Raw genomic sequence first — 22,095 nt, forward strand, 5'->3', positions numbered from 1 at the left:
TTACCAGAGAAACAAATGTGTGATTTACACTAAATTAAAAAGTTTTAAATATATTGTTCTTGTTTTTTTTTACAAATACACAATATTCTATGTTTGCCCTTTGGCTTACAATATTAGCTTAGTTACCTTAGTTTTGTATTCGTAACACATTTAAGACATGCAGAATTTGAAATTGAATCTATTTTAGTTTGCCGGTTTCTCTTTCTCTTTTGCGATTTACATTTAGTTGTATGCCATTTGTTGTATCTTAGGGAAGTGGGTTTCAATCTGAACTTGCGTGGGAACATCAAGAGAGTTGGGGGATAAGTGTTTACGAACGGGAACGTGTTGCGACTGCTGGCAGCCTACAGCAAGGGTGTGGTTGCTGCGAGGAGCTGTTGGCCAGGTGATGTGGCCTGCACTGGTGGTGGCGGCGGACCCGGTGATCCCTCCTGCTCGAACTTCCTGTCGTGCACGACCACATTCCCCATCAGCACGAATCATGAGGCGCTGTTCGTCTCGCCGTTGCTCTCGTGGAAGTTTGTGCCATTGACGATGAACGAGGTGCCCAGGCCGTACAGGTGGCCGGAGTACTTGGCGTGGTCGATGTTGTCCTCGAAGAACATCTGAAAAGGGTGCAAGTTCGATTAGCCGGGCATATAACATTCAATCGGGTTCGGAATGGGACAGGACAAACGGTTCACAAAGCACTCGCTGAAAACTCGAAAGGTATGAATGCTCGCCGAGCAATGTTAGTTTCTAAAAGCGTTAAAAGCACATGCATATCTACGGCCGCAAATCCTACTAGTAACCCCAATCAGATTGGAGAGACCTACTTTCAAATGGGTTGGGTTACATACCGTATGTCAATGTGGTTAGATGGATGTTATGATAGTAAAATTCTTATTATTGTTTGTTAGTTATTGGGATGCATTTCTCAATTTTTTTTCAGAACTATTTGGTCGTTCTCTAGAAGACAAAGGTCTTGCTACGCAGATACACACAGTGCACTGTGTGGAAATATATGTCAGCATAGAGCTTAAAATTATAAAAAACAAAACGTTATTAAATTGAGTAGGAAATTAAAAGTTGTGGTAACTTAAAACTAAAGTAAACTACAAAGTCAATCAATCAATTACTACCAGTTAATATTAATTATAAAATAATACAACTCCTCCATGGTATTTAAACGCTAAGCAATGCCCAGACACCAAATATAAATAAAAATTTAAAAAGAAAATTAATTCCAATTCATTTAATTTTCCAATCAAATTCAGCACGTCTTTCAATTCATTTCGTCTCGCGAGCTTTACAACTAAATAAACATGTTTCACATGGTCTTAACAATTCCAAACTAACTAAAAACACTTCAAATTATGCATTTCATTCATAAAGTAAGGACCACAGGCTCTGCAGGTGCAGCAGGCAATAATAACTAGATACATATATGAACTATGTATGAAAATGAGCGAGTTGTGACAACCAGGAAGAACCTTAAACCTAATGGATGTTGATGATGGCGATGATGGATGGAGGCAAGTTAGTAGTGGCAAGGGCAGGGCAACAACCGCATGGCTTTTTTAGCGAATTGGTGTAGACGCGCAGCAGGCGCGCAGCGAAGAGCTATCGCGCTCCGGCGAACCGGGAGTATTAGGAGGCGTCACCATGTAGGCGCTCGAGCTAAGCGGCTCCCAGGAGGAGCTGGTGTTGCCCGTGCCGTTGCCACTGCTGATTATCGCGGACTCATCGGGAGGCATTCCACCGATGTAGGCCGGACGACTCAGCAAGTCGATCCGGCTGACCAACGGCTTCAAGTTCATGGTGTGCTCAAGCAGATAAGGAAAGAGTACAACGGGCGCTGGTATGTCAAAGTGCAAATCATTTGTGTGCTGTACCTCACGCATTTTGAAGAAGGCCATGCCCGTCAGCAGGGCATCGGAGCCGGCCTGGTGCTGGGGGCCCACGCGCCGCAGTTCCAGCTGATCGGCAACCTCCTGCAGACCGCCCTTCAGGTTCTTGCACGACTTCATCAGATATTTGATGTCGAAGATGTTGGGGAAGTAGATGTGCAGCAGCTCGAAGAAGTCTCCCTCGTCGGCGGGCAGGTTCTGATCGGTGAGCAGCTTCAGAAGGTAGCCGAAATCGTAGCCGGAGTGGAAGCACAGCCACTTGATGTTGTCCACCAGAACGATGCCGGAGCTCATCAGCAGCTCGGCGAACTCAATGGGATCGATGCCGTCCTCCTCGTGCTTCTTGAACTGGATGCCAGAGTTCTGCAGCAGATCGATCGAGTCCTGTGCATACATGTCCTCGCTAGGGATACACAAAAGATGATGCTTGTAGAGCCCCCAGTATAGTTCTATCAGATCTTTCTCACCTCAGGTTGAACTTGAAGTTGAACTGCCAGGTGGAGTAGCCGGGCGGCGTCTTGCCATCGTCGTCCATAAAGGTCAGGCCCAACTGGATGATCCGCAGCAGGTCGACATTGCAGCGCAGCAGCTGGTAGTGGTAGTCCGCCGTGGAGCGAAATTCGCCGACGGGTCGGGCTACGACGCCCGGGAACTCGGTGTCCATGGCCACATAGTGGTACTTCTGCACCACCTTGCGGATTGTGCGGAACTCCTCCTCCAGGTTATGCTTCCACACATCCCGGATGCCGCACTCCTCGTTGCTGGGTATGTGGACTTGGCCATGTGCCGCGCCACTGATGGCCGAGGGCATTGTCTGCGAAAGGAATCAGTTTGGATTAAACGATTTTGTAAGATATGTGTTATTCCGGGGGATACAGTTTGTTCTTTATGTGTGTGGAATTGTGTGATTTGTTGCCCCATCTAAGATTTATTTATTACATTACATTAATATGCTAGGAAATAAGAATGAAAGTATATATTTTATATTAAAGAACTCGAGTTAGTTCCATTAAATCCTGAAACAGGGTAATTAAATTTTCTGAAATATATCTTTTAAAAAGTAAATTTACTAAGGAAAATATTAAAGACTATTTTTACTGCTTTTTAAATAAATTAAACCAAAAACATTAGTTTACCAATTCAATGAATTCCTTCGAATTCTTCCCATCAATTTTTCATTTAAAATGTAGTAAATATCTACCAAGTGTCTTGTGTTGTGTTGTTGTGAGGGAGTGAGGGTTAGCAACATAATAAAAATAGCTGGTCCAATCGGTTAAACACGTTATCGCAACTAAACGAGAGTTTGCAATTGAAGTTTGGCCAATTTTGCTGTTAGAAGTGCTACAATTTTGCTGCGGCTACGAAAGAACAATGGGAAATCATAAAAATAACGAAACAGAGGCACGTGAAAAAAACGATTTTTGGAAATTTGCTTGGAGGTGGTTACTGGAGTGATGGGGAATACGATGGGCGCTACTTACATCGTCGCCGGACGTCGCCTGGTGCGCACTCTTCGCCGCCGGATCAGCCACCTCTTCGCACTGACCTACAACCAAGCCTCAAGCAACAAGTTTCACTCGGGTAAATGGTATTACGTTTTACGTGTTTATTCTGACGATCAATGCTCTTGATCAAATGCAGGGGAATCGGAATATGTACAAGTGAAGCTGCCTTTACAGGACACTAATATACCTAAATCGTATCGCATTCATTAACACACTTTTTAGATATCATAGGACAAGACACTTAAAGCTGATGCTGAAAATAGACAGCATTAAGCATGGTTTATTTTAATATATTGGCAAAACGAAGTTGAAGACAAAGGTAATAAGGACTTAAAGCCTTAGGAATGTTATAGGGGCTATGGTAAAATATCTGATTGGTAGGCGTTTTACTTGACCTATTAAGTTAAGTTTTGGTATTCGAGAAAGTCTTGACTTCATGATTTTATATACCAAATTTGAAGCCCCCAGATCTAGCAGTTCTCAAGATCTCTATAGTTATATGGGCAGACGGACATGCTGATGAATGGTTTACCGAGTAGAAACTACCGTTTATACAAAATTCGAGCACATAATAAATAAACCAAGCAATCTTTTCCTTTGGGTTTCAATATGGGCTCAAGCCCAGTCATCGGTTTGTTTTTCAACCAACTCAAGTGACACCGACAGTTTCGAGGGGTAAATTTCCACCCGCTTTGGAATCGGGTTTACAGTGGAGCACCCTACCAAAGGGTGACCGTGAAAATGGCACGAAATCCGTTCTTTTTTTGCGGAAACGGAAGCACCCTAGAAAAAACAGTTAGAACGCCCTAAGAAAACTGCACGCACACACACGGCAGACACACACACACGCACGCATGCAGCGGCATTGAAGATGCATTTGCATTAGCAGTTTTTCTTGCCGTGGAAAACCAAGGCCCTGGAAATCGGCCCACCGGTGTGAAAATCCATACACCCGAGCGTTTTCCCTCGCAGCTTACCCATTTCATAATATTCGCTGGCGGACTGTGTGAATTTTGGCTAAATGTTTCGGTCGGCGTCTCCTCGTTTCAGGGGTGGCGGGGGGAGGCAGCGGCGCTGGATGATTTGGCCCTTTCCCGGCACTTCGGTTTCCTGCGCGGCGAGCCTTTCTCGCAGAAACTTCAACTGGCAGCGTCCTCGACGTTGGGCAATGACTTTCAATGGATTTTAATCAGCGAATTTTGTCTGCGAGCCGCGCAAGTGCCATAATAAAAAAATGTTCGTGATTCAGGCAGTGTGGGTAAGCGCTGGCCTGTCGATTCCAGTGCTGGTAAACGTCAGGTTGCAGGAGTATCGATAGTTTTGCCAGTATTTTGGAGCCCTGCTTTTGAATTTTGAGTTATCCACATATGAATAGGTGTAGGAAAATAAAAGAAATTTAAAAAATTAAGTTTACCGAGTTTACCTGCTTATTACTATTTATTAATGTAAATGTAAAATAGATTATTCGCAGGCTTAAACAATAATCGATTAACCATGCAGTGTTGCAAAGTAATTCGATTATAGTTCGCCCAAACAGCCGGCTAGAGGGCGCACGTACGGTGGAATCACCCTGTGCACCAGATTGTGGCCCAGGTCACCCTGTCCACCAGCTGTTTGGTGAAAAGCAAACAAATTTATTTATTCCAATTTCACCGGTAAAAGTGCCCGCATTGCGTGTTTTAACTAGAGTTTTAAGTGATATTAACCATTAATAACTTAGAGAGTGCATAAAAAACAAGTAACTAGGCTTTCTGCGCTTGTGTGTTCGTGTTTCTGTGTTTGTGCCACTAACCCATTTGTTGTTGCAAATTCCTCGCGAATGTAGCTCGCGTTATAAATAAACAAGCAAACCTAAACAACTAGCTGCCCTGTTTTCGACTTTTCCCCATTTGTTTACTTTTGCTCACACCCCAGCCTTAAGAAACTAGTTTTTTGAGTGATGCCAAAGTGAAAAGAAAGCAAAAGGCGATAAGTAAGCGCAGATTCCATCACGCAGTCGCAGTCGTCAATTAGGGTATACCTATAAGCCCGCGTCTGTACATAACTCAGTGATCTCTTCAATGATATTGCCTTCGTGGACCGGGCAAGAACGGATTTCACCAGTTACTTCAGGGGGTTAATAAACTCTGCACGCCACTCAGTTTTTGCGTTTTATGATTTATTAATTCGGTTACAAGTTGTGGACGAAAGCACTCGAAATAAACGTACCCGTGCTGATAAGAAATTTCCTTATCTCACTTTAAAAAATTAATAGTTTATGAAGTTACAAGGTTATTTAGATAGACTATACGCCTTTTTACCAATTAAAAAATTTGTTTTCCTAGTATAACTTATTTTTTAATATTTAATTTGTTTTTAAGCCCTAACCACACCCAAACCATTTTTAAATCCTAGTTTAGGCGGTTCTATCAATGGTATTCTATTTCCAAAGCTTGATCTCTCTATTTAGGATCCTTTTTATAGCATTTTTCAGTATGATACCAACTAACCGGCTTATTATTGCAATTTAAATAAATATTGTGGAGTTCTAATGCGTGCTATCTCATATTTCCATAAACGCTGTTAAATTGTTTACATTGCACAAATCCATTATCTTTGGCTAGCAGAACTAATGATATAATATCCAATTCTTTCAGCCCCAAGGCGATTAAAATTCCATTGAAATAAACACTGCCCTATTCTTTACATAAACAAATAGCGCTAACAAATGGCACAACATAATTACTGGCTCTAAATGGTGAATAAATCTATAAAAATCGCCTGCAAAATAAAGCAAAATTCAATTTACGTGCACACATCTCGTGCGCGTATTTGTTTTCATCGATCGAGCAATTCGATCACGTTTTAGGCGACCCGAACCAATACTCTCAACTCTGCCACTTGCCGAGCTAATTGAGGCGGTCGTGTGATCACTGATCAGCAATTCTTCGTTCACGCGATCGCTCCTCAGTCTTTGGCCAGCCACCGAACCGACCTGAGCTTCTCCAGAGCTCCCTGCTCTTTAAACTCGAAAGAATTGGGACTGGAAAGAATTCAGTACTCCGGCAGTTCAAAAAGAACGTGCCCTTCGAACAGACAACAACAGCAAAACATTTGTTTAAATACGTGAGTTTCCAACAAAAATAATGGATTGCACTTAGATAGGAGGCTTGTTCGGGCTCCAACCTGAGAACAGCTAGGGAAATATTATAATATATTACTATATTACTATAATATATTACTATAATATATTAATTATTTTATTATAAATTATATATAGTAGTTTAAAAAATTTTGACCCATCATGAATGATTTGATTCTTCACTTGATATATTTCATCAGACTTTAGCCAAACCTTACACAATCTAGTTTCTTCGGTGAGCCATCTTGTAACCATTAGGGTTTGGCAGCTATTCTTGTTTTTTACGTAAAACTCGTATTTATTCCATTGTTCTCGGTTCTACGAGGCTTATTTATGACTTGTTTTTCGGTAATTTATGACTTGTTTTTCGGTAATAACATAAGTTGACGTCTCTTTTTCTTGGGGCTTGTCCGTCACGCAGACGTCTTATAACCAAATGTATAATTATGCAAAGTATGTTGGGCAAGTCATTGAACTGGCGATCCCACTTAATGGCGGCATAAATCCTCTTTCTTCTTCTTTACAACCTAAGAAATATATTTACTAAATATCATCACCTAATTACTAATTATTATATTATATTTTAACCCCTAGATAAAACCACAATGACCCTCAGGGACTGGGGATATCGCCTGCTGCCGGGTCTGAAGTGGCTGCACGGCTACACCGGCCAGGATGCAGTGGCGGATCTGATAGCCGGAGTGACAGTGGGACTCACGGTGCTGCCCCAAGGTCTGGCCTATGCCACTTTGGCAGGACTGCAGCCACAGTATGGCCTGTACTCGGCCTTTATGGGCGGCATCATATACGCCATGCTGGGCAGCTGCCGCCAGGTGACCATAGGACCCACCGCGCTGCTCGCCCTGATGACCAGCCGGCACACGGGCTTCGGCTTGGGTTCTGGACCAGCCTACGCGATACTGCTGTGCCTCATCTCCGGCATCGTGGAGCTGGGCATGGCAGTGCTGAAGCTGGGCGCCCTGGTGGATCTGATATCACTGCCCGTCACAGTGGGATTCACCTCGGCCACCGCCGTCATTATTGGCACATCGCAACTGAAGGGTTTGCTGGGTCTGAAAGGAGGATCTGGCTCAGACTTTATAAACACCATGCGCTCAGTGTTCGGAAATCTACATAAGGTGCGACAGGGCGATTTTGTTCTGGGACTGGTTTCCATCATAGTTTTGCTGCTGCTAAGGGTAGATATACTTTATAATACTTAAGAAATCCTGATAACCAAGTCTTAATCCATATAGAAACTGAAGAACGTGAAGCTGGACGGACGAATCCGGAATCTGAGGACACAGCGGCTAATCAGCGGCAGCATCTGGGTCATAGCCACCGGACGGAATGCTCTGGTAGTCCTGGTCACCAGTGTGCTCGCCTACAGCACCTGCGAGCACATGGAAAGCTGTCCGTACATCCTGACCGGAAAGGTCAAGAGCGGCCTGCCAAACGTCTCGCTGCCCAAGTTCGAGACCACCATTCTGGACAGGAATGGCACCGAGATCACACAGAACTTTGAACAGATGGTAGGTGAAACAAAAAGTTTATTAATTAACTTTTTTCTGACCTAGTAAAATTTAATATCAAGGTTCATGATATTTGTATAGGTTAGTACCCCAGTCTTTCTGGTTGTGTGTTGAAGTGTTTGACTTCAAGTGTTTCTTGTTTTTAATTATCTTGGAGAATTGTTTTATTTTTCCCACTCAGATTATATAAATAATTGATTAAAAGCTGAGTTATTTTTAAACTGGATTCCATGTCTGGTACAGTTCAGATGTTTTATTAGATTAATTTTACTCACGACCGTCCATGACTGTTTTCTCAAAATATCGGTACACTTTTAATATTCTCTAATATTATATTTCCAATTCTATATGTTGCTTCTTAAAAATCCCTGATTAATATATTGGTTTCTTTTCAGCTCTCGGAACTGGGTCCCTCCATGATAATACTGCCCATTATTGCTGTGCTCGGCAATGTGGCTATTTCAAAGGCCTTCGGAGGAGCAGGACTGAGTCCCACGAGGGAACTGGTTGCCCTGTCCATAAGTAACATCTGTGGCGCCTTCTGCAGCTCCATGCCGGTGACGGGATCCTTCTCGCGGAGTGCTGTTAACCACGCGAGTGGAGTGAGGACTCCGCTTGGAGGGTGCTACACGAGCTTACTGGTTCTCCTGGCCCTTGGTCTGTTGGCCCCTTACTTCCAGTACATCCCAAAGGCCGCTCTTAGTGCGGTCATCATTTCGGCGGTGATATTCATGATTGAGTTCGAGGTCATCAAGCCGCTGTGGCGTTGCAGCAGGCGCGAACTGCTTCCGGGTGCCATTACTTTTGTGATGAGTCTGGCTGTGGGCGTTGAGATTGGACTTCTGCTGGGCGTGAGTTCCGATGTGGCCTTCCTGGTTTACCGAGCCGCTCGACCCGTGCTGAGTGTCTCCAAACTGCAGACCACCAATGGCATCAACTACATCCTGATTCGTCCCAAGCACAGTTCACTGTACTTCCCGGCCATCGAATGGGTGCGCTCGGGAATCTCTAAGGCCTTGACCACGCACGGAACCGCTCCTGTGGTCTTGGATTGCGCTCATGTGCATGGTAGGTTTTTTAAGAAGCATAGTTTTTATTTTGACAAAACTAAATATGTATTTGCCTTTCAGATTTTGATTTCACTGCCGCTCGAGGAATGGGATCGCTGCAAAAAGAGCTCGCCAAGGCGAATGTGCCTTTATTCTTGATGAGTGCTGATAAAGATATTGGTGTTATCCTCAAGGAGTCGACCAATATTGATTTCCCCACGATAGACTGCCCCGATGATTTGGAATACCTGCTGGAGCAAAGTGAGTCTGGTTTTAATAGTTCTTCCACTCACTTTGATCACCTTACTCATTGCTCCAAATGCTTTTGCTTTATGTTTCCCTCGCTTTTATTCACAGCTTGTTCTTCTGTTTGAATACTCTCAAAGCTACATCACCACATCTTGCACCCTTCACTTCCATTTAGTCCCAAAACTAAGATCTTTGTGTAATTGAAACATTGTTTTTCCAGCTCCCGACTATGTTCTGCAGATCTCAGCTCCTCTTGTAGAGTCGCGTCTGACCCATTGCGAGTTGGGAGAACCCACTGAACTGAGTAAACTTAATGGAAAATCCACATAGATAACAGAGGGCTCTTCTTGGAGCAGTTCAGGATATTGTTGATTTTAAAAGTACTAAGTATACGTTGCGGCACAAAATCTTATTTATGGCAAGTGCAGCCCGAAAATTGTTTAAAAGCTAAAATACTTTAAAGCATCCTCTAGTATTTAACTCGAGACACATTTCATTTCCAACTATTCCATTCCTAAGTTGTACTCTGCCCTCGATAGGCTAAGTTTAAATTGTAAATACATATATCTACTTAAGGTTTATATAATTTTTTTAAATTTTGTTAATATAAATATGTGTTCTCAAGTGAAAAAATGTAAGTTTGGCCTGCGTTCGTTAAGATTTTACTTTGGCAAATTTGTAAATCTATAATAATAATTTATTAAAAACCAGCTCAAAGCTTGCTTACATATTATTTCAAATTTAGATTTTGAAATGACCAAGCATATCCGCAAAAGGCTGCCAAATACAAAAGATGACCAGTTTTCTTTAAAAGTTTTTTATTCAATCTTAAACAAAATTCGCATTTACTTAATATTTGTTATTGATAAGAACGGATGCTAATGGTAAATCAGCGTAATAAACTAATTTTTACATGCGTAGACACAATTAAAAAGAGAATTTAAAAGGAAATTACAAAAGTAGTTGCAGTTTGTTTAAATTAAGAACATTCGAAGGCAATAAATAGCAAAAAGTAAGGGTAGAGTAGCGCTTACAATAGAATAGGGATTAATTCGAAGGGGATATACGACGAGTACAACATTACACAACAATCGACATTTACAAATCGGTGATCTCGTGGTGAGATTCATAAACGGCGGATGCCCCGCCGCCGACACTCGACATCCGGCCGGACTGATCCTCGCTGCTGATGGAGATCCGGGTGAGCAGCTCGGTTTGAATGCGCTTCAGCACCTCGACCACCTCGCAGAGGACTCCGCTCTGGGCGGCCTGCTGCATCGCCTCATTGGCGTCCACCAGCGCCTCGTTGAGGGCGCCCAGCTCCATGCGCGCCTTCGCCCGGGCGTAGTATCCCTCGTAGCTGTGCGGCTTTTGGGCAATCGCCTGCGTGGCCAAATCTATGGAGGCGTCAAGTTCCTGGATAAATGAGATAAATGGTTAATCAGGTTTCTAATAATGATTGTCTCACAAGTACTCACATTTAGTTTTCGCTTGCAGCGCGACAGATTCAGCAGCAGATTGGTTCGCAGCTGGGCAAAGATGGCATTCCTCTCCAGCAACTGCTCCAGTCCAGAGATCTTTCGAAGGGCATACTGGTACCGATGGGCCGCCTCCTGGAAGCGATTCTTGCGGTACAGCACATTGCCGTCCTCCAGCAGCTTGTTGAGCAGCACAACCAGGATCTCCGGCTTGCCCATGGCCATGCTCCAGGTGGTGGGTCCCAGTTTGGCGCCCTTGCGCAGGAACACCTGCACAGCCTGGATGTTACGGCAGGCGATGGCCCGATCCAGCGGACGCATTCCATGTACATCGATGTGTTCCAGATTGCCACCTTGGTCGAGGATGTAGAGCACAAGGCTGGCGGCTCCCTGATATGCGGCCAGATCGAGGGCAGTACGACCGTTATGATCCTCGTGGTGGCGATTGCAGCCATGTTCAATGAGCGTCTTCGCCGCCGCCAAGTGTCCACGCAAGCAGGCCCAGCTGAGCGCTGTGAATCCCTCGTGATCCTGCGCCTCTCGTGACGCTCCCCGAGCCAGCAGCAGCTCCACCAGCTCCAGATGTCCCTCCTCCGCCGCGATCATCAGCGGCGTCTTGCGCGTTTGACCGAGTGGCTCGTCCAGCAGGGCACCTCGCTGCAGCAGATGCTCCACCACGCTCCAGTGACCCTCCTTGACGGCCAGCCAAAGGGCAGAGTATCCTTGTCGATTCCTTGCATCGATCTGAGCGCCGCGGGAGAGCAGAATGCCAACTACATCGACGCATCCATGGCGGGCGGCTGCTGTCAGCGCCAGTTCCCCGCTGCTCGGCTCCATGCCATTCACGTCTAGATCAAACTCGGTCTCATTGAGATCCAGCAGATCCTCGAGTATCTTGCAGTGCGATTGCGCGGCAGCACCAATCAGTGCCTGCTGCAGAGCCACCGATCTGGTGACATCCTGGGAGTGTGGCCGTGGCGACCAGTCGCAGGCCAGCAAATACTTGACCACGCTGAGGTGACCCATGCGGGCGGCATGGACTAGGGCACAGCGCTGTGTAATGTCCAGCTGACCGAGGCTGCTGCCGGCGGCCACCAACGGACGCACTACGTCGCAGTGGCCACGCATGGCGGCCAGAATCAAGGGAGTGCAGCCCTGACTGTTGGTCAGACCCACATCGGCGCCGAACTCCAACAGCAGACTGACCATGGGCAGGATGCCCTCGTGAGCAGCTATGCAAAGGATGGGGGCTCCTCCCATGTAATCAGTGCGATGATTTGGTGAAGCTCCAGCCAGGAGGACCAATCGAGAGACCTTCAAGTTTGGACTGTAAACATTGCGCAGGGCGCCCAATGAAGAGGAGATATTGTCCGCCGCTCCAGCCAACCAATAAGACTGCAGATCTCGGGGAGAAAGCAGCGTCAGACTTGTGCCCCCGTACAAATGGGCCTTGAGCATGTGGTGACCCAGTTCTAGGGTGAGCTGTGGCGACAGTGGAGCCTGCAGGCGTGACAACCTGAAGGCGATGGCCGCATGGCCCAGCCGGGCATCGCAGAGGAACTTGTTGGACTCGCCCTCGTCGCGGCGCATCAGCCACTCTCGCAGGGAGCTGTGAAAGAACATGTAGGTGTTGTCCAACCTCTTGATTAAGAAGCCATCGAGGAGCTTAAAGCGCTGCATGAAGTCCGGCCAGCTAAGGGCCTCCCGCCCATGGCCTAGTGCCTCCATGCTGTAGAAGATCTCGTCCAGCGTCAGCGGGTACAGAGCAGCCAGGCAAACATTAAGGATTGGAGCAGCCTGCTCGAAGCTGCGGGCGGTGGGAAAGCGCAGATTGAAGTGCAGCAGAAAGATCTGGGCTAGCGAGACGGGAAGCACCTTGTAGCTGGAGGATTTGATGACCAACTGTCCGCGGGCAATGAGATCCAGAATGAGCTTGGCGTACAGCATAGATCCCCGGCTCAGGGACTGCAGATGGGAGACGAATTTCGTCTGTGGTTGGCTACCCGCCTGCGAGTTCTGGCCTCCTCCTCCGCCGATGTTCATGCGGATTTCCGGACTGTCCGCCAGCCGGGCGCCTATGTAGTCCAGCATATCCTGCTGCAGCGTCTGGCTGCTGGCCCAGCTGTCCAGGGTGAGTTGCGTGTAGCTGGGCGCCTTGACCAACTCCAGCATCTGGGTCCTCACAGTGGCCACCAGCTTGAGCCAGGCCGGGAAGTGTGGTGTTAGCTGCGCCAGAAAACTGGCAATGGTGTGCCCATGATCGGGACGATGGTACTCGGCTTCGCACAGGGCATCCACCAAGATAACAGCCACCTTGGCGGGAATCTTGCCCGCCCGGTGAAGCTGCGCCAGTGGCTCCAGAATGGCCAACTTCATAACTCTCTCCGCATCCGCGATGCACTCGCGCACACTGAGAATGTCCTGGAGATGCGGCTCCGACAGCAGGTAGTCCCTGTAGGCGGTCAACTGCGGAGCCTGGCAAAGCTGGGCGGCCAGGGAGTGCACGAAGTCCGGCACCTGGCAGGTGAGATTGGCGTCCGCCTGGCAGAAATGGTAGCCAACCATGTGGGAGGCCAGTCCGCGCATGCGCTCACAGTGGGCGCCCAACTGCAGCTGGCTGTAGATGCCATCGGGATCGTCCTGCATCTGCCGGCGGCCAAAGCAGGAGTACTCCACCAGCTGGAGGCAGAACGCGGTCTTTCCCGTACCCGGCTGTCCGTTGATTAGCACCACACGAGTCTCGGTTCCGAGGAGGATGTTGGACAGCTGCTGCACCAGCCACTGTCGGCCCACATACGGAGGATCCGGCTCCTGCAGGGGCACCTCAAAGAACAAGGGTTTCAGGGCCAACTGAACTGCCGCCAAAGTAGAAGCAGTGACTCTGGATCCAACTGCTGCTGCCGCCGATGAACTGGAACTAGAGGCCTGCTGGCCACGCGTCGATCTCCGGGCATTTCCTTTCCGACTCTTGCTCGGCAGTGCCTCGTACACATGGAGCATGGAGCAGCCGGCCTTGAACTTGCCACACAGACTCAGGGAATCCTCCTTGACCCCGACCCCGTGACTGGTGGCCACCGACAGCTGGCTACCGCTGAGCATTCCCGCTCCGCTGGCCAGCGTCTGCTCCGGACTGACATTCTGCGAGGAGCCGCTTGTGGTGGTGCTAGCTGCCCCAACGCCACTGCTGCTGGTGGTGCTCGTGGTGGAGTGGGCCGAGATGGGCTCGCAGCCACTGCCGCTGCTGCTGCTGTTGCCATTGCTCCCGGGATCGTTGAGCAGCAGGCCGAGCCGTGCATGTAGCTGGTCCTTCTGCAGCTTCTCGTTTAGCAGCGAGGAGTGATGGTCGAGGGCGTCGCTTCCTGGGAAGGGAAAAACCAAGAAATTATAAGATGTTTACCTCTTCCTAGGATTAACATGCAAGTTACAATCTGAAAATTTGTGGGTGAGTTAAAAATGTATACCTAGTTGTTAAGTAATCTTAAAGAATTTAATTGCGCAACCTATTTATAGTGTATTAATTTAAGCGGTAGCATTTTTAGGTAAGGAAACAATTTAAGAGCTATGCAAATTTTAAAGAAAATAACATATTTTATAGAACGATAAACAAAGTTTTCTTAATTTTGAGATCAAACGCTCTTAAACTCAAGACGAAGGTAGTCTTGAGTTTGATTTGAGATTAAACGATCTTAAAATAGAGATACAAAATTCTGGAGAATAGTTCTTTTCAATTTGAACTTTTGATTACATGAAATCCAGGTTCACTTTTGAGATCGAAAGACGGGTTTTAAGAACCTTTTATTCTGAGTGTAAATAAATAACAGCTAAAATAAAACCATGCAGATCGCTGAAAAATCACAAATGGGTTAATGAACGACAATGAGGATGTAACATGCTAACATCTGAAACTGGAGGATGCACAAAGAAAAGGAGCGGAGCCATGCCTGCTAGTTGATTCAGTCCCGCCTCGCTGGAAGTGGAGGAGTTGACGCTCCACAGGGACTTGATCTTGCCGAAGACCAGAGAGGACAGATGACCGGCGTAGACAGAGGTGCCGGCCAAACTGAGCCTGTTGAGGCGATTCTCGCTGCTCGCTCCATGGCGCGCGGAGGTCTTCAGGTTGTGGTTGCTGACGTTCTTCCTTCGCCTTCTGGTGACCGCCGAGTCCGAGCAGGTCGATGTGTTGAGGGCATTGGACTCCTTGCCCACTGCCTGGTTTTCGTCGTGGTGGTGGTGCTGATGAGGATGATCTAATGATGGATGCTGGGTGAATTTTCTTTTCGAGGATGGATGCTATACCTATACCAATGATTATCTAGATGGATGCCTCTTTGGAGACAGTGGCTCTCCACAAAAAGCTACTAAACTTTTCTATGCCAACTCTTGAACCTGACCCACACTTGAACCCTCATTGTGAACTCACCTCCTGACAGGATGGATGCCGTGTCAATGGGACAACCCCCATTGGAGGCAGTGCGTCTGTGGCCGCCGCCCACACCTCCAGCCAGTCCTCCTCCTCCTCCGCCCGATCCCCCGCCACCTCCTCCGGTGAGGGCGCTGCGCAGATTCTTGTGGTTGAAGAACCGCCTCCGCGTCGGCGGTGTGGCAAAGGCCGGTGGTGCGGCACTCAGCTCGCTGTAGGCCACCGCATGGATGTTGTGGCTCAGGCTGCTGCTGCGACTGTGGCCACTTATGCCATTGCCGTTGGCCATCAACTGCTTGGCCACGGAGGAGGCGGCGACTCCTCCGCCGAGGTGCTGGTGGTGCACATCCACGGTGACCGTCTGCGTGGTGCCGGTGGAGAAGCCATTGCCATTGGTGGAGGCCGCCGCCCGGGGCAGCTTGCCATTGCTCGCATAGCGGTGGTGGTAATCCGGCGACTGCGACTCCTGGCGGTGCTGCTGCAAAGAAATTTGTGCCAATCGAGTTAGAAACTTATCAATGATGAAAGTTATTGTACAGGGGAAAAATAATGTAAAATTACTAATAACTAAAAATCAAATTAAGCAGAATAGGTTTCAATATGATATCATATTTTAGGAAAACTATTTCACAAGACATTTTTACCCTTGACATAAGAAAAAGTATTTAAAAAGTATATGGTATTTTCATATATTTTTTAAAATATAAAACTTATATTATTGATTTTATTTCGGTGCAGAAACTGCACAGCTTTCGTCAAAGTTGAGCAGGCCCCAAAGCGCAGGCGTTACCTTTTGATTGGTCACATGTGTGGGCCATCCCAAGCCAAGATGAAAGCCTTCGTAGCTGCATGGTTCCATAGAGCCAACGAGGTGGTGCTGCTGCCAGGCACAAAAACCCACCTAGTTGCAGCCCTAAACCAAAATAATTTCAGGCTTATCGAGGGAGCAGCTTTGCCACCCGGTGCAGACATAATTATCATGTCAAGATCAGGTCGGATTGCTGGGCACACACTTTGAAAAATTTCCACTGCACTTGACCAAATTATGTCTTAACCTTGATCTCTTAAAAACAAAGTTTACCGTCGTGTCTGCTTTGTCACACATATACGGTGTTTTCCAAACCCAAAAGTGTGGAAAGCCAAATATGAGGGCAAACAATTGGGGTGCTAAAATATACTGTGAAAATGTTGAAATGGAAGGTTAACAAAGGTTTTACGAGCTAATAGCGCCTGCAAATATTAGAGCCCATTTGAAAGAAAAGCTTGTTAAAATCTAATAGTAATTTGTTCAAAGTCATATGGTTTTTGAAGGACTTTCTATTTTACAAACATTTTCTCTATGTGCGCCTCGGTCTTATAAAGCCTAGTGTTTGTCCAGTCTGTGGACCGTTGTCCTCCCAGCTTAGGGGACTCGAGCCGAAGCCAATTTCATTCACATGCGCCACAAAAGCACCTCGATCGAGGTCTTAGTCATCGTCTAGTCTCCGGCCCGGGCTCCTTAGGATCGGGGGATTCGTCTTAATGAACTGCAAATCATTTTCTGTCTGCGTTGGTTTTCGCCTTCTCTTGTTTTCCTCGCACTCTTGTGCTTTTTATTATTATTTTTGGGTAGGCTGCGAGACTGGACATGGCACAGAAAAGCTAAGAAACGTGATTTCCAGGCCAGAATCGGTAACCGAAACGGCAACAGAACCCGAGAACCAGTTTCTGGGTTCTGTGTGGGATAATAAGATGAAATTGCTTGGCTCGGCCAGACGGAGTCGAAAGGCCATTAATTGACAGGCAGGAGGTGTACATAAATGTATGTGGAGGCAGGCAGGTGGTTGGAGCCCAGCGAGGAGCTTTGGACTTTGGAGCCGGCCCAACAGAATCGAAGGGTCTGTTATGAAATTAATTGGAGGCGAAGAAACGCAAGGATCGATCTTTTTTTAGATCATCGATTAGGGATATAACAGAGCTGTTGAAACTGTGGTTAGCTTGGGAGATATTCAATTTGGTCCGTTGGATGATTGTGATTTGGCTAAAGAACCCATCTGACAAGTTGGTTCCGCCTGCGGAAGTCTGAGTGCTCCGGTCCTCCTCCTCCAGCGGATGTCTGGCTTCAGGTTCTCTGCCTTCCAGTCACGACCACGAGTCGCCCACTTCCGCAGGAGGATGCTCTGCTGAGCCAGTCTGCCCACAGACTGTCAACTGACTAACTACGTCTAGAAGGTATTTCCTATTTTGCATTTTACGGAGAAGGAAAGGCAATTAGTCTTAACATATTCTGTATGTTAAAAAAGTATTAAAACTTACAAATTTAAAAAGACCATCCTTACTTTTTATTTGATTTTTTCATTATAAAAGTCTTGAATGTAAATATTTTGGTTCCTCATAAATCCATTAAAAATATTTCTGATATATATATTTTTAATGTATCCTCATGATAGTTATTTGAGATTAACAGAATTGTAAATCAAACTAAGGTTTTGCCTTTGTGTAGCCGTAACTTTCTTTGATAAACCATCTTCGGTCTCCGTCTGTGAGGATCTCTGATCGGCAGGCTTCAATCTGGGATCTCTCAGCTACCGGGATCTGCTGGGGAATTCCGAGGCGCTGATCTCGTATCCATCGATCTGTGGCTCTATTGATCCGTGGGCCGAGTTCCGCCTCTATCTCATCGTAATTAAGCTGCGGTTCGCTTTGGTCCGTTTCGATGCGCTTCAGTCGAACCCAACCCAACCCAGCAAAATCCAATCCAGTGCCGGAGAAAGACCCCGCCCAACCCCTCCTTTCTTTCTTTCACTCGCGCGGTGGAAAGGCTTTCTTTAAACTAGTTCGTCGTGGGGTCCGGTGTCCGGGGTATGGGGTCTGGGGTCTGGGATCTCTTATCGCTTCCCGCGGCGGCGTTTTAATTGGCCCCATCACTTTGATTAAGTTGTAGCCGGCACACGAGCTGTGCTTCGGAAAATAATTAACAAATTATGCCTGCCATACATGGGGTCCATGGAAAATTCGAAAATTGAAAAAAAATCACATCTGCGAAGGTGATTTTCACTTTTCCCGCTCGGCAATTTGTCCACGCGGTGGACTCACAGCGAAAGAGGAGTTGCCTTGGCTACCGTGAAAAAAGCGACATAAAATTTGCACCGCTGGCTGCAGATGATCGAAGTTGCTGAGATGGAAACAGGATGCCATTAAATAGTGTAATTTGTTAAGGAGCCCAGGTCAATGTACATTACACGTTATGCGATCCTAATGTGTTTAGACGGGGTTCCATTTCTCAGTAATTTTAATGGATACTTTTTGACATCATTGCAGATAATGAAGATATTTTAAGTGGATTTCTTACGTATGAGCCTGGAAATTAAAAGTAATCACCATAACAATTTCAAATCTTACATTTAGATAAGATTTTTACCCAACCCTCTGCTGAATTCAATTTAAATTTTTGCCAAACTATAATCGTGAGAACACTCCAACCTTTTTTGGGAGGAACAAATCATGTGGCAGACTTATGAACTGTCAACCGATTGGCTGAACTTTGGCCGCTCCCAGAGGGGCAAACAAATGAGCAGATCGAGCCAATTGACCCACTGCTTACTATAACCATATAGCCAGAAACTATATCGAGCAGAAAACCCCAAGACCGAACCGGATCGGATAGGATAGGAACCCCTGGGGGAGTCTCTCCGCTCCTCCTCGTCGCGCTGGAGCGCAGGTGTAATAATGCCAGCTGCCACAGAGTCGGGCCAGAAAAAGCCAGTAATTGTAATATGACAAACCCGCATTAATTTGCTCGCAAAAACTAAAGCGAAACCGAAACTGAGAAAATCGCCAAGGCAGACTCCGAGACTCACACTGAGAAAAAATTCTCCTTATTCTTTAAAGTTTCAATTTCAAATATTTGATTTTAATATGATTAAATAATAATATAATAATGAATTTTCTTTGATTTAAAAGAGCGATCTTAAATCAATCTTAAATAAATGTGTTATTCAAAAATATATATATATAATCTCTAGCATTTGAAAAACTGTAGATAGTCTAAAAAATTCATATTTCTTTCAAGTCTTTTTACAATGACCACATTTTGACGTTCTTAATGCCAGTCTTTTCATGCAAATACAAGGGTTCTTTTGTTACAAAATTTCTTTCAGTGCCTGCAATGCAATTACAGCGGCAGTATTTAATGACCGAGTCCACCGAGCTGGCAACAAGATTAATGGTTCATTCAAGAATTCGATTTTCGGCCACAACAACAACAGCAGGTTCATATCAAAACTGTGGTTTTTCTTCTCGTTTTTGGCCAAGTATTTTTTTCCTTTAAATTATGAAAAATAAAATATACATCTCATGTTTAGCCGCGGGGCGTTTGCGAGAACAACAACGGCGTCACAGAATTCGGCGGTCCCAGACATTGTGACACCAGCAAAATGCAGCCACCACCGGCAGCTCCAATCCCAATCCCAGTCTTGGCCAGGCCGAGACTCGTTTTGGCCACTTCCACGAGGGTGTGGGCCCGGCCAACTGGCTGGTTAAATCAAATGATATTTCAACAACGGTTGCTTGTGTTGAAAAATAATTGTTTAAATGTCATAAAATAAACAACGCAGACCCAGCGGAGGGTCAACAAGTGTGGAGACCTGCTGGAAATTGCATGGAAAACTGGCCAAATTGAACAGAGAAAATTGGTGGGATTGTATTTTGGGGGGCTGCTAATTAAAGCGCTAAAAATTATATAAATTAAAAGAGATCATTAAAATGTTAGCGGTTTATATTTAATTAAAATTTAATAATAAATGTGCTGATTTAGAAAAGCCAAGAAGTAATTAGCAGTTGTTCCATTGAACTAGATTTTAGATATCTCACATGAATTATCCATCGATTCTCAGTTGAACCGCCCCCTAGGCCTTGAAATCATTACAAAACACCACTCAGCATTATTCATCCATGACAAATGTTTATGATCACGAATCGCATATGGATGTTTGAGCTTCATTTAGATGGAAGCATTAGCGAATCGCATGCAAAAGGTTTTGTGCGATTTTAAACGCGCTGGCATTTCAAAACCGCCAGTAAAAATCGCCCACTTTGCATTCGGCATTCGGCACTCTGCATCTAATGTCTAATGGAAAAATGGTCGTGCTCGTTGGCGTTTTCAAGAAAAGTGCCCAGCATTGTTGGTAGTGGTACACCAAATCGCACGCTTTTTTTTAGCCATTTGGCTAATGCATGCGAATTGGATTGCCAAATCTTCGGGCTTTATTAAAACATATTTCGGCAGTATTGTAATCATGCTCAGAATGTTGGCCAAGTCCGAGGTGTTGGCTCAAATTGGTTTTCTCCGTTTGGCCAAGAGCCCAGAGAAAAAATCAATTGGGCCTGGCTTTTTGATCGGTAAATAACATTTAATCTAAACTGCATAATAAACAGAATTTTTTGCCTTGAAGTGCAAGACAAACATTTCAATGCAAAGTGATTTCGGCACTCACAAGACTTTGTTTAATTAAGATTTTGCATTAGGCTGGCCGATGTCAGGCCCCAATTTGAATACCAAATTTTATGGGGATCAGCGAATCATTGAAATGGCTTAGCCAGTCAATTGCAGTCAAGTGAAAGCCCTGGCTCTCTGCTACTGGTAAGTGAAAAAGCTTGCCTAACAATAAGACAGAGCCAGACATTAATCAGTTGGGTAAACAAATCGGACTGGAAAAAAATGTATGGTAAATACGGAGTGGAGATAAAGTTGTTGACAATTGCAGCCGAATTGAGTGGGAAATTAAAGGCCGCAGCTCTACATGATCATAATTAATTGACAAGCTGGGAATTCGGTTTTCCACCGGCCAGTATAAATCAATGGAAAAATATCATGCTGAGCCTCTTTACCTCTGGCGAACAGCGGCCACGAGCGGTGAGAAAAATTAATGCATTTACTTAACGATCGATAAATCGAGTCGAAAAAGCCGCTCGACGACAACCGAATTGCGCAAAAATATTATGACCATCGCCGTGTGGCATATATCAAAGGCCCCCGCCAACTCTGGGCCAAGATAATCCAATCCAACGAATCCAACCCGGCCAGATCAACAAGACCTGAGAAATTGTTTCTCAACATGCAAATGCCGTGCGATTTATTTGAGGAAGCGGCTAGCATGCCAAAACCGAAAACTACAAGCCAAAAACCAAAAACACCCTGAGATAGAGATACTAAGGAGATAAACGGGTGAGATATGGGTATGAAGACGGCCACCTGACTCGGTGAAATGGGTGAGAAAATGCATTCACAGTATGCGAAAAATGCAAATGCATTTGGCCGGGCGAAATTAAGTTGTTATTTGCCTCGCTCATTTATTTATGGCATTTGGAAAGTTGACAATCCTTTCGCTATCTGTCATCTGCCATCTGACCCAATGGTCTGTGGACATCGAGAAGCTACTTCTGCATTGGCTCAGCCATCCAGTTGCAAATTGATTTTCCCATCAGCTTTCACACGAGCGGGCCAGAATAATGGTGCACTTGCAATCGTCTTCCCACAGTGAAAACTCATTACCCGGAGGGGCTGGATTTTCACAACAGCCCATAAAAATTATAACTACGTGTAAGAAGGCGCACACAAATCATAAACGCAAATAAGCCCAAGCTGGGAGAAAATCACATAAAAACAAAGTTGGGCTTGTGCGTTAATCAATGGGAAGAGTAGCCCCATAATTGGGCAACAATAAAAATTAAGTTCAATGTTGTAAGCTTTCTTTTTCATTTTCAATTTGTATGGCCGATAAATACTACCATAAAATAGCAAAGTCTTATATTATGATTACATTTAAGAATATTTTAAAGTAGATTTCTCATTTCAACTTAAAGCCATTCCTC

The 22,095-nt window shown here is 45.6% G+C and overlaps 3 protein-coding genes across 14 annotated transcripts in view; 1 reads left to right on the top strand and 2 right to left on the bottom strand.

Moving 5' to 3' along the window:
• Positions 1-23: 23 nt before the first annotated feature.
• LOC108035502 (CCR4-NOT transcription complex subunit 7) lies at positions 24-4,725 on the bottom strand. 4 transcript variants are annotated; one of them, XR_007763826.1, is made up of 6 exons: positions 4,372-4,725; positions 3,371-3,447; positions 2,357-2,703; positions 1,875-2,292; positions 840-1,017; positions 475-605 (listed from the first exon to the last, which is right to left on the bottom strand). XR_007763826.1 is itself a non-coding variant. In XM_050886748.1 (5 exons), exons 3-5 carry the CDS (start codon positions 2,698-2,700, stop codon positions 480-482), a joined length of 888 nt encoding a protein of 295 aa, XP_050742705.1. In that variant the 5' UTR covers positions 2,701-2,703; positions 3,371-3,581; positions 4,372-4,720; the 3' UTR covers positions 24-479. The 4 variants fall into 4 exon arrangements, 3 of the variants coding, with proteins under 3 accessions (XP_050742705.1, XP_050742704.1, XP_016966646.1); XM_050886748.1 differs by lacking the exon at positions 840-1,017 and having other exon boundaries at positions 24-605; positions 3,371-3,581; positions 4,372-4,720; XM_050886747.1 differs by lacking the exon at positions 840-1,017 and having other exon boundaries at positions 24-605; positions 3,371-3,647; positions 4,372-4,720.
• A 257-nt stretch (positions 4,726-4,982) lies between these two features.
• LOC108034983 (sodium-independent sulfate anion transporter) lies at positions 4,983-10,296 on the top strand. 3 transcript variants are annotated; one of them, XM_050886746.1, is made up of 7 exons: positions 5,014-5,049; positions 6,031-6,499; positions 7,110-7,714; positions 7,772-8,047; positions 8,443-9,115; positions 9,178-9,357; positions 9,566-10,296. In XM_050886746.1, exons 3-7 carry the CDS (start codon positions 7,121-7,123, stop codon positions 9,673-9,675), a joined length of 1,833 nt encoding a protein of 610 aa, XP_050742703.1. In that variant the 5' UTR covers positions 5,014-5,049; positions 6,031-6,499; positions 7,110-7,120; the 3' UTR covers positions 9,676-10,296. The 3 variants fall into 3 exon arrangements, with proteins under 3 accessions (XP_043951378.1, XP_050742703.1, XP_043951379.1); XM_044095443.2 differs by lacking the exon at positions 6,031-6,499 and having other exon boundaries at positions 4,983-5,049; XM_044095444.2 differs by lacking the exon at positions 5,014-5,049 and having other exon boundaries at positions 6,045-6,499; positions 9,454-9,595.
• A 121-nt stretch (positions 10,297-10,417) lies between these two features.
• The window catches only part of LOC108034978 (protein TANC2), a 51,640-nt gene continuing 39,962 nt past the window's right edge, over positions 10,418-22,095 (bottom strand). For 4 of the 7 annotated variants that reach the window (XM_017110302.3, XM_017110299.3, XM_017110301.3 and 1 more), the window contains exons 5-8: positions 15,244-15,721; positions 14,765-15,070; positions 10,824-14,182; positions 10,418-10,761 (exon numbers count right to left, since the gene is read on the bottom strand). In XM_017110302.3, the coding sequence (XP_016965791.1) occupies positions 10,444-10,761; positions 10,824-14,182; positions 14,765-15,070; positions 15,244-15,721 (4,461 nt within the window). In that variant the 3' untranslated portion in view covers positions 10,418-10,443. The remainder of the gene's footprint in view (positions 10,762-10,823; positions 14,183-14,764; positions 15,071-15,243; positions 15,722-22,095) is intronic. The other 3 variants (XM_017110304.3, XM_017110306.3, XM_017110305.3) reach the window with 3 other exon arrangements.

Source organism: Drosophila biarmipes, chromosome 3L (genome assembly GCF_025231255.1).
Source record: "Drosophila biarmipes strain raj3 chromosome 3L, RU_DBia_V1.1, whole genome shotgun sequence".
Lineage (NCBI taxonomy): Eukaryota > Metazoa > Arthropoda > Insecta > Diptera > Drosophilidae > Drosophila > Drosophila biarmipes.